Raw genomic sequence first — 12,264 nt, forward strand, 5'->3', positions numbered from 1 at the left:
ATAACATATGAAGAAATTATTTCCTCAAGCAGTCTGCTCCCACCCTGGGCTAAAAAGTTGGACCACATCATGTGAAACCTCAGCCTCTGTAAGCAGATGCACTGCTTTACCAAAAGCCATGTGTTAAATTGTGTTTATATTATGTACCTGGCAACAGAGCTGATGTCCATACTCATTATTCATGGAAAAAGGGTCTCATTAGTGGAACAGCATGCACTGTTGCTGAGCTACATCATTATGGTTTCAGAGTTCAGTGTCTGTCAATAGAGTGAGGATGACCTAAATACTGTTGAATTCTGAAAATATTTTTGGCTCTGATTTAACACATATCCATGTTATTTGCAGCAGAAATAGTTATGGCTGGGGGAGTTGGTCTGCTTGTAGTGATGCTTGGAGCAACTGATTTATTAATTTCCCTGGGCAGCCAGTTGCTTTGATAGATATTAAGTGATAAGCTGGGCACTGTGTGAAAACCCAGACTTTTCTGTCAATTTAAAGTCAGGTTTAGACAGAATGGATGCCTCTGTGTTTAATCTTAGTAATGCAATGGTTCCTCTCTAAACCTGTCCTTGCTTTCATTTTTTAAAGTATAGTGTTTTCCAGTGAGACTAAAAGCCTTCTGGTTTGCAGGATGAACATCTTGCACAGATTCTTTTCTCTTTGCACATATCTCTTTGCAGAGAAAGGCCACATCACCGTGCCAGAGTCCCAAATGCAGAGTTCACTTGAGACAATATTTTAGAGCAAAGGACACATAGAAAGGAAATGGGGTTTAAATACAAAAGATCTCATTCTGCTCTATGTTTTGATACTTTTCTATTTGGTAACAGCTTGTTCAAGCAGAATCCTGCCTTAAATTAGTGTTATATCAAAATGCAGGCCTTTGAAGACACACTTTTGTCTTGGTTTGAAAAGCCAGGTGTCTGCTAAGGAAGGCAGGAGCTTCCCTTGAAATGGAAAATGTAACCCCCTTCCCTCCGAATTGTTATAATTTTGAAATTAGGCGCTCTCAGGCAAAGATATGGGAATAGGAATACCAGTTCTTTAATAGAAAAATTAAAAATACAAATGTAATAGTACAAAAAACCACTGACAGAGTCAGAATATGACCTGACACCCTGTGTAGCAGTCTGATTAAATGGTGGCTGCAGTCCTCCTGGAGTGGCGGGTGTGGTTCTGTTGTAGCAGTGAGCCTGTACCACACCTCTGAAGGTCTGATAAGGGTGTGGATGGGCCTGGTCTTCCTCTGGGAATCCAGCGGGAAAAGGCTGTCTCTGGTGTTCCAAATTTCAGATTATATCCAGGTAGGAATGCTTGGCTCCCCCCCTGGGTGGAGCCCAAATCTCCCAGTGGGATGATGTAATTTTATCTGTCATGCAGTGACACTCGGTGGCTCATTAACAGCAGATATTTCCCAGAGAGAGGATTGGTTGTGAAAGAGATAAAGAAAACTGCCCAATTAAGAGAAGATAACTGCCCCATCTCTAACAGATGGCAATAGAATACACACCCCCAGCTACATCTTGCAATCCAAGACAACTTTAGAAACAAAGATTTCTTAGTCTTGGAATACCTATAACTTAGTGAAATCCTAACAGTTAACACAGAGAAGTGACTTTTCTAAAATGTAGCCAATTCATGGCTACTCTCTTTTCTCTGCCCCTTCTGTCCGATTTCTTATTGTCCTTACAGATTATGCATGTAAATTCTATTTATATTGAAGGCAGTCTTTTTGTAGAGAGTTGCAGATTGATGAAGCAATTGCATGCAGCCATCAGTTGCATTAGCTCTGGTCTGCAGGGGTTTTATAGATAGTTTCATTACTTGCCATGTTTATATTTGATGTTTTGGAGGTATTCTACCTGGTGGAGCTAACTGGGTAGTCATTCTAAGTGCAATGAAGAGTTTTCTTCAGAAAGTGGCAGTATGGAAGAAGCCATTCCCTCATACACAGTGTTTTATACCCCTTTTGTTTCTTTGAAAGAGATATCTTAAGAGAAAATTCCTTTTAGTTATGGTTATACCAAAATCTAATCTACCTTCTCAAAGAGACACAAATCAAGACCTCAAGTTTGTGTAACAGTAGTATGGAGAGAATAGTTTGTCTTTGTTCCTGTCACATCTTTTCCAGCTTATGCTTGCAAGAACTGATTTCTCTCCTCCATATCAAAATCACTTGTCACTTCAGCTAGGTTTCAGCAACAGTTTATGTCTGTTCATACCATCTGGTTTCTTTTTTTTTGCCAAATGATTCTGTGGCATTTTTTGTTTTGCCTATTTGTGCAAAAGCACAATAAGTCTAAAGCAACTATACTAGTCTTGCTCTCTTTAACTTTCTTAAGCAGAAATTATTCCTTACTCTCTACAGGCATTTAGGATTGAACTTGGTCAAGTTAAAAGTGGCTGACTCTTGCTTGGTCTCTGATATGCTTGTCAGCAAGAGTGGCATATGAAATATTTAAAATCAGCAATTTTAAATCTTTCCATATCTGAATAGTGTAAATTTTAGTTGTGGTTATGGCAAAATAAAGGCTACTTGTGGTTTTCCCTCTGTAATATAGGGGCTGTGTTTGATTGGGGTGTTTCCCACTACTGAGAAAGAATGCCAAAAGTACAGAGAATCAGAACTAATTTTCATAAGCACCATACATATAGTTGTGCTCTTTCCAGCATGTTTTCTACTACATTTTGTAGGAAAATGTGATCAGTGTTCTAATGGGACATCAGATCTTTCTGATAGTCATTTTCCCTTGATATTCATCTCATATTTTTCTTTAATGATTTCCATCACATTACTCTTGTTTTTAACCATTTGTATCAGCTTAATTCACTTCCTTTCTTAATGTTTGTGTCTTTATACATGACTGCATCTCTCTTCTGTCATCACTGATTCCAGCCTGCACATATTTATTTGCTAGAGTGCTTTCAATCTATAAGCAATACTTCCTATCGCCTGTGTAAAATTTGGAATAATTTGTGATTAGTGACTTATATTTTTGCATTTATTAATGACTAAAGCAATTGCAACATGCCTGTCTCTTCATGAATAGAGCCTTTTGGTGACCTGGTATGGAATGTTGCATTGTTCCATATGCAGATGAATAATTTTTTTGTTTTAGTTTCTATTGATAAGAACACTAGATCCCATGGCCTTTTTAGATGATATATGGCATATTCTGCATATCCACAGCATCTTTCCATCAGTTCAGTCTCATAAGCAGCTGCCTAAGAAGCAAATGAATTGTATGAATTCGCTTTCCCAGCCCTCCTCATACATGACTGGGGCTTATTAAAAGAAAATTTTTATAAATTAAGTCTAGATTTTTGCATTCTATTTAACAATACGAGCAATAAGAAAGAAGGAGAGTTTTTCTAGATTGACACATCAGTTTCTATTAAGCAAAAATGTCCTGATGGATTTGACAACAGAATAGCAGTCACATCTTTCAGCACATTGTGTGAGCTCCCCAAGTAATCACAGGAGGGTGGGAAACAGTGTATGTGAAGACATTTTGCCAGATGGCTCAGAGAGCTGGACACAGTCATTTATTAAAACTTCGCTTTGGTTCTGACAGAGTACATATCTCCTAGGGCTGGTTTGGACACAATTCCCTTGCTAAATCCAAGTTGTTACCAGACATAATTGTTTATGCTTCTCTCTAAAATATGAGGGTGAAGTTTTGGAGATTAAGCCAAAATTATTTTAAAGTATTGTAGTCATAGACCAGCATATAGCAGGACTAAATACTTTTGGTCTAATATGTAGCAAACAAAAAGAAAAACACTTTTGAAAGCAAGCAGGCATGGACCTGCTAGCGCTGTCTCCGTTGGACTAGATGATGTCCAGAGCTCAATTCCAGCTCCAACCACTCTGCGATTTTGTGATAAATATGAACATTTGTATCTATTTCTTCCATTGCTAGGGGTCTGTAAGTATTGTCCTCAAACAAGTGCTGCTTGCTCTCTAGCAGCACAGTACTGGAAGAGGCCTCCTGGGTGAATCAGGGCTCCTGCTGTTGCATTCCCTGCATGATACCGCCCCTTCCATGAGCTGAGCAAGCTCCATCCTAGAATTAATTGGGTTTTTTTGCCCTGCTGTTTTACCTGGAAATCTCCCTCAAATGTTCATTTCACAGAAACTTTCTTTTAATCTGAGGCCTAAATTCAATTCTGAACTCTGTTCTTGTGCAAATGCTGTCCTTTACCTGAGCAACCCTTCTTCTCCCCTGGTGTTCCATGGGGGTCTGCATAGGAAACAGTTGGATCTTCTCTCAGTCTTCATTTCATTTTGTTGGCTACAAAAACAGTCCAACCCTTCTGTTTGCTTTTGTTGTTCTTGACCATGGGTGATCAGATTTGAACACAGCATTCTTTGAGAAATCCCATTTCTTCTGCAAAAAGGACTCACATGGTGTATCTGAGCCTTAGCTCAGCTCACCACATTTCTCTTCCTTGCAGATGCCAGCTGTTCATTTTGAATCATCTTGCAATCTATGAGCACAGATGTTTCCAGCTCAGGAACACTTACTGTCTACCAGAAGACAGTGTTTTGTGTTACTGTTTTACTATATTTAAAAGGCATTTCTGTTTACTGGAAATAACTTTTAACTCCTGATGTTAAGGAAAACTTGATATAAAGAGGATTATTGGATGTGTTCAGAAATATTTTCTTTTCCTGTCACTGAAGATGTGCTCATGCCTGTGTCTGTAGCTGTCTTCTATTAGTGGAGTAATTAATATATCTGTCATCCAAACTGCTCTGCATGCTGCTGATTTTAATTACTTTAGTCACTACAATTACATACTCCAGTGAAATTATAGTTGCAATACATTATAGGGAAGCCACCAGCAGGATCTGTACGCCTCATACTTAAAGTGCAAGTGCATAAAAAGATAACAGGATTTAACAGGCAGCCTTTTCAAAGTGCCACAGTCATTCTAGCAATGTTTTCTGTCTCACAGAACAACATTGTGCCTGGCTTTTTGGTTATTAATAAGTGAAGGATGATGGCTGCTGAGATAGGACTTGCTTGTTCAGTGTAACTCCCTTCTGGAGCCCTATCTTGCAAGGCTCATGAGTTCAGTGAATAGCAAGTGTCTGTTAATCCTGAAGTAGCCAAGTTATCATGGCAATTTCATCTTTCTAATCAAGTTTAATGACAAACCAAGGGACAGATAGTTTCTTAGAGCAACAGTCAGGTTAGCTGCTCCTCACTTCTACAGAGGGCCTGCCTCAGTGCCTTGTGTTTGCTGTGCTGTGTTTTCTGTTTGCTGTAGGCAGTTATCAGTGTGTACAGAAGGGTTTGCAGAATCCAACCTTTAGTGGGTTTGGTTTGTTGTGGTTTGGTTCTTGTTTTCATGTACCTGTTATCTTTAAATTTCTGATGCTGGAATATTTCAGTCTCAATATGTGACTGCTGGGTGGGTTACAGAATCACAGAATAAGCTGAGTTGTAGGGGACCCACAAGGGTCACTGAGTCCAGCTCTTAGCCCTGTACAGGACATCTCCAAGGATCACAACATGAGATTAAAAATGTGGAAGTCAATTCTCTATAACAATGAGAACAAATACATCACTCAAGTCTGTTAAGCAGCATTTCTCTCTACCTTTTGAATGCATTGTGCCAATTTGCTGGTAGAAAACATGTATAAATTAACTAATGGGTTAAGTTGGGTTTATGGTCCTGTGTGTCTCTGGAACAGGATAAAATTGCTAGAGTGTCTGGTGGATGTGTGTTTAGGTCCAGTATTTTCTTCAGAGGCAAAACACCTTATTTTACTGTAGATCTTTAACTTCAATCAATCTACTGGTTGATTGCTTGCAAGTCAAATCCATTATTACTTGAATAGCTGTCTTAACTTGTACAGCTGCTACATGCTCATATTAGACAGATGCTTCTCAGTGAAAGCATGAAGAGTAAAGCAGATAGCCCTCAGTTATTACTTACATATTTTGTGAACTATGGAAAAATCCAGGTATTCCAAATTATCTATATATTTATCTATGGATTAATGACTTGTTTCATTATATCTCCATCATGTCACTCTTTGAATTAGTTCTCTAATGATACCAGTTGCTGTTTAAGTAGCACTTCCAGAGGTCATTAACACACATTTTAAAGCCTGTATATCAGGTGGAAATTTAAAAATCCATGTGACATGGCAGCATAAGTCCAAAGATAAGAAAGTATTCTGAGTTCATGTACTAATTTTGTGTATGTCATGCTTACTCTAAAGTATCAATCAACCACTTTTCTTCTGCACACTTTTAAGTGTTCAAATATTTAATATTTTCCTTTCTTTTCAACAGATATAAGTTTACCAAAATCAGCAACAATATGCTACACAGCTGCATTGCTCAAAGCCAGAGCTGTCTCTGACAAGTAAGTGCTTAAGAACCACATTCCAGAAAAATTCCTGATTTAATGTAAGATTTTTCTTAGCTGAGCCCACACCCTAACAATCTGCTGATTTAGCAGGAAAATTAAGACCTGCGGTAAATTACTTTATATATAAAAAATAATTAATAATGTAAAAATTTTGATAAAATTACTTTACGTGTAAAAAATTTGTAGTGATCTAACATTGCACTTGAGATGCTAAGGAAGAAGAAAAGAAGAGAAATTGCATAAATTCAGTTCTTGTTTTAGTTTTATAAATACTGTCTGGGTGAGCTTTGGCTTCCTAGACAGTATGGTGAAGATGCAACTGAAAAGGGTTGTGTGGCTGAACCTCTTCAACTTTGTGTAAACTTGACGCAAAAAGGTAAAAACTAAATGTGGATGCACTGGTAACAATGTCATTTTACAAGTGCTGTCAGCAGAGTGCTCATCTAATTAAATAGCAGCAGGTGGATTTAGCGTTATTATATCAGGGATTCTGAGAGGTAGATAATGTTCATATTTTTAGAGACACAAATATCTGTTCATTCCTTTTATGTTTTTCACTTGGGTCTCAACCTTCCAAGGTGCTGAGCACATCTATTTGATGCCTGTGGACTTGGGAGCACCGGCCCACTCTGAAAGGGTGCTCAGCTCCTCGTGAGATGGAGCTCAGAACCCCCCATTCTGCTCTCAGATGCCTGCACACAAATCTCAGGCAGAGTTGTGTCTGTGCACCTGAGGGTCGAATGCCCCCCTAAAGTTGAAAAGCAAGTGGAGTGGAAAGCCATTTTCTTGACTGACATCCTGACAGTTTTTGCTTTTAAAGTGTATGTACACATCAAGTTCTAAGTAATTTTCTTTCATTCTTTTTATCCTGTAGATCGCCAGTACCTACTGCAACATCTTTCCTCCCTACACAGCGACTCCAGCTTGGGAGGGCAGGGCTAAGGTTGTCACAGCTTTCCCTGTGGTGTCTGCCTGCCAAGTACAGCTCTGGAGTTAGCCGTGGGGTGTGAGGTGAGAAAGAGATTGCATGGTCTGGTTTTTTATTCACTGGGGCAGATGATTTGCCCACAGTTTGGGCATGCTACCCTCAATGGTGCTGCAGCCAGTAGACCACCTGCTACTGCTGCTGCATCGTGCTTCCATCTCAACCTGACCCAGGGGCATTGGGTTGGGAACCTTCCTAAAACTTCCCCAAACCTGTTTTTAATATAAACCCTCCAACAATAATTTGGCATTGGTTTTTTGGGGGTTTTTTGGTCTTGTTATTTTTTCTTTTCTTTTCTTTTTTTTTTTTCCCTGCAATTTCAGCTTTGAGTATGCCCCTAGCAAGGTATCTAGAGCAAACTTAGGTTAGTGACAGAGAAGGGACTGTTTGAACTGACTTTCTGCCATGATTAGATACAAACATGCTTTCCGCTTCTGCTGGGATTTTTATTGGCCTTGATGTAATAGATCACTCAGAGTTTCCACTTGCTATGGAAGTTTGGAGAGCATAGGAAAATTACTCAGTTTGGTTACATGGGCCCATGTTCTAGATTCCTTTTCTGACTTTTTCTTACTAGCATTTCTGACCTAATGTGTTTGTTTCTTTGCTTTTGTAGATTTTCTCCAGAGGCTGCTTCAAGGCGAGGGCTGAGCACTGCAGAGATGAATGCAGTAGAAGCTATTCACAGAGCAGTAGAATTTAATCCACATGTGCCAAAAGTGAGTATTGAGAAAACATTGTTGTAGCTCTGACCCTGCTGAGGATATAACTCCTGATTTTTGTGTTAGAGTAATGAGTGATGTTGTGGAAAAGAGAGCAAACAAAGAAAAGGGGAAAAAGCTGATAGTATGCACAGTTTTTTGGTTTGCAATCTCATATTCAGGACTGTGCAGCTTGAAATTTCAACTGATGTGGATTTCACCAAATGCTGACCTGGAAGCAGATGATGCATAAAGATAGATTATTATTCACAAAATAGTCATTAAAGATCTTCAAGTTCAAAGTAGCATATTTTATTTGTTTTGAGGATTATATGTAAGAAAATGTTTTTGGCATGCTGTACAAAAGAGCCTATCTTTGGAGTTCATGGTGTACTTCATATAAGTTGCTTTAGTGATCCGTTATGCAGCGACCTGTCATTAAATTCTGAGGATGCAAAGCTCAGAGGGGAAGAATTGCTGAGAACTGCAAAGTAAAAAAAAGCAGATTTGTGTTCTAATTGCCATACCTGCTCTCTGGGGTTTGTATCTCAGCAGTGAGAATGTTGCCAAGAGGTTGCTGAAGGCTAAAGGCAGATTTTTTTGCCAGTTGGACCTTTTTGGCCTCCGAACTTCACCCTACAAGCCTTTGGGCTAGCATTGCCCTTGGAAAGTGAGCAGTGGAAAACTGGGATATGTTAATGGAGGGAGCCTTATCATTAGGTAGGAGCCTTGTCATTAGGTACAGTTGAGCACCAAGTCTGGTCAAGACAAAGCCAAACCCTCTTTGTATGTACACATGGGTTGCAGAAAGTTAATTCTCATACACTGCAGGAATTAAATGTTTTCTCTGTGACCTGTGACCAAATGTAGCATTACATTTGTCTGTAATGCTAACCACTAAATAGCTGTCTGAAAATTAGGCTGTTGTCTTAATAAAATCATCTAGATTCCCTCTACAGGCAGTGGAAAGAATGAACTGCCTTAGACATCTTTAGACAGACTTTTCCTTCTCAGTGTTTCTACAGTGAATATGAAAGGAGCAACTCTTTTCCAGTAAAAGCCTGATTTTTAGACAACAAAGTTTACATGAGAATGAGTCCTTTTGTAATATTAGCTGAGCTTCTACTTTTGTGCCATACCATAAAAGGAATATCTTAGATGAAGCTTGATTCCAGAACTTCTCTGTTTACTTTCTTCCATCCCAATGGTTCTTGCAACAACACAACCATTGGTGTTTCCCTTCTGCCCAGTTGCCAGTTTAACTCTCTAGTGCAGTCCTGCTCTGGGTAAACCTTTCTAAATGTTTTGCTGAGGCCCAGTTGGAGATCTTGCCAAGTGAAAATACCAGTTTAGCCTGTCATAAGCAATCCCTGGGAGCCAGTTCCATTTTCCTCACTTATCTCCATGCTATTGATAAATGTTTCCATCACAGTCTCTTTAAGTTCATGTTGTTAATTGATTCCCTCTATTTTTCAAAGTCTGACACTCTGAAATTGAAAACCTTTGGGAAACATAAAATTACCAGGATGACAAGGTAGGATGATAGGAGCCAGACTCCAGAGGTTCTTTTAGTTCAGATTTTAACATTAAAACAGAACATCCTGATACAGATTAATATACAGCTGATTTCGCACTCATCCTGCTGCTATTACCTAAAGGATATTAAGGTATGAAACTTCATTTTTGGTTATAATTTTATGCAGTGTGTGGATATTGCACCTCAGCTTCCACTCACTTGTAATTGAAGTCATATCCCAGTTGTTTTTAATGAAATGGGGATAAGTTTTAGCAAGCAGCATCACAAGAAGTCTAACAGGGCCAAAAAACAAATATGTGTTCAGTGCTTCTCTTGAATCTAAATATTAGTGAGTCTTTTGTTCAGAGCGAGGAAGACAAACTACAAAATGTGACAAATTGTTTAACATACTACACAAAAACTTAGGAGTTAAACAGAGAGGGTTGTCTTGCCACTGAAGCTGTTATTCCAGAGGGGTTTTAATGTACATATTATATCATGAGGAGTGTATAATTTGTGGAGTGGTTGGGGGAAAAGGTATGTGTACACACAGACACACAATTTCATCAATATTATTTATATGTGTTTGGGGCTTCCCTACTTGTATGTAACAGCACTATAAAAAGCTAATGCTGATAAGCTACCACAGCTGTCTCTTGGACATTTATCAGTTGTGGAACACCCTTCCTGCACTGATTTGCAGAGCTCTCTCCCTTCATTCAAACTCCTCCTGAAAAGCACTCCCTTCCTTTCTGTGATGTATGGGACTAGAGGTATTCATTAAAGAGAAAACAGATGATGGTCCATATATCTGATTGTTATAAGTGAGCCAAAAGTATGTCCTGCACACAGTTGTATGGTTTGTATGGAAGCCAGGAGCTGAGTTGATTTGAAGAGAGTCTCTGCTGGAGTATGCTGCATTTCAATCAGGCAACTTAAATATTGATATTACTTTAAGAAATGCCGATTTTGTCTATAAGCAACCTCTTAAAAGGATGTAACAAACCATTGATTTAAACACTTTTGAAGATTGATCTGTTCTCTGCTGCATCCCTTCTCAATTTTTTTTCTTATTTATTTTGATTTTCTTAGTAAGAGCTGTGTCTGTCCGTATGCTTGTGTGGTTTCTAGTAAGTTGTAGTTGCTAATAGAAACAAATAATGCAAACAAATTCATAGACCAGATGGGAAATTAATCTGTTCCACACACCCCATGATATTACAGAGAAACTATTTGAGATATGTTTGAGAGAGTTTTTAACTCTTCAGTGAGACACTGATTTGTTGTTTTATTTCCAGCAGAAAGGCCAAACCTCTTAATTACAACCAGTTCAATGAGAATGTGAAAGGTGACCTGAAAGTGGCTTCACTAGGCATGTAGAAACCAGTATTTTGGAACTTTCTTAAGCCTGTGCTGTTCATCCCACTGGGAAGATGAGGGTTCCTGTCCAGGCAGTGTTAAATTCTCATATTCTGGCCTGGAAGGATGCTGTCACAGGTGCAGCAGTGCCTGTTGCCTGTTTGCAACCTGAGCTGTAATTTCAGTCAGATTGAACAATTGAGGAAAAGGAGAAACCTGCCTGAGTTAGGTTGATTTATTTTATAAAAGGTCATTGGAGTAATATGGAATGCTAAAAGCATTCTCAGCAGGAGAGCATTAGGAGCCAGAGAGCTGTCAATATTGTGAAATAGATAATGTATGCTCAATTGATTTAAGCAAGAGAAGTGTAAATTCCACCCTGTTGCACTTCATGTGTACAAGGTCCATTGTCATTCTCCAAATGCTCATTAAAACACATTCCTGTACAGGCACAGAATGGCTGTAGCTGAGATGTATCTATCAGAAAATGTCACCTAACTGGCCCAGAAGCCCTCTATAGAAATACATGAAAACTACTGTTACACTGTAACTCCTAAATATAGGTCTTTGACAAAAAAAGATTAGATTAGAGGGAGAGAAGAGAGGGATCTGAAAAAGCAAAAAAAAAAAGACAATCCAAAAAATAATCCAAGCCAGAACAATGCAGTGGCAAAGGGCTAATTGAGCTATCTCATGATGGCAGAAATCATTGTGCAACTCCAGTATTTGCTTCCAGCGTCATTGAGGCTGGCTCATAGAATCAGCAAATCAAAGAAAATGCCAGGGTTGGAAGGGGCACACAAGGATCATCAAGGCCACTTCCTGGCCCTGCACAGCACCGTCCCCAAGAGTCACACCCTGTGCCCAAGAGCTTTGTCCAAAAGCTTATTCTGTCAGGCTGGTGCTGTGACCACTTCCCTGAGGAGCCCGTTCCAGAGCCCAGCAAGTCCTGTCACTGGCCACAAGAGTGAAGAGATCATTCTGGCAGAAATTCTCTAGGCTATTTGTTTCTGAGCTGGAACATTTTTTAAAGGAACCTGATAAGCCCAGATGGTGATGGCATTTTATTTCTTGTTCTAGTTAAACTTCTTCATTTGTTCCTGAAAAAAAATGCAGTTGGAGATGTGTTGGTCTTACCATCTAATTTTCCTCCATGAGTACCTAGCTCTCAACTAGTTTCTTATTTAGCCTGTTGTTTGATTCTCCCTCTGAAGTGGAACCATGCTTGGGTTCAGAGTTCTGTCAGGATGAGAGAGGGCTCCCCTCTTCCCTGTTTTTTCAAAGGATTGATAAGATACTCAAGTTTTATTACT

The 12,264-nt window shown here is 39.1% G+C and overlaps 1 protein-coding gene across 4 annotated transcripts in view; it reads left to right on the top strand.

The window, feature by feature from the left end:
• ST7 (suppression of tumorigenicity 7) overlaps positions 1-12,264 on the top strand; it is a 136,199-nt gene that overhangs the window by 110,413 nt on the left and 13,522 nt on the right. For all 4 annotated transcript variants that reach the window (XM_063155318.1, XM_063155320.1, XM_063155319.1 and 1 more), the window contains exons 10-11: positions 6,312-6,384; positions 7,992-8,094. In XM_063155318.1, the coding sequence (XP_063011388.1) occupies positions 6,312-6,384; positions 7,992-8,094 (176 nt within the window). The remainder of the gene's footprint in view (positions 1-6,311; positions 6,385-7,991; positions 8,095-12,264) is intronic.

This window comes from Melospiza melodia, chromosome 4 (assembly GCF_035770615.1).
Source record: "Melospiza melodia melodia isolate bMelMel2 chromosome 4, bMelMel2.pri, whole genome shotgun sequence".
Taxonomy (NCBI): domain Eukaryota; kingdom Metazoa; phylum Chordata; class Aves; order Passeriformes; family Passerellidae; genus Melospiza; species Melospiza melodia.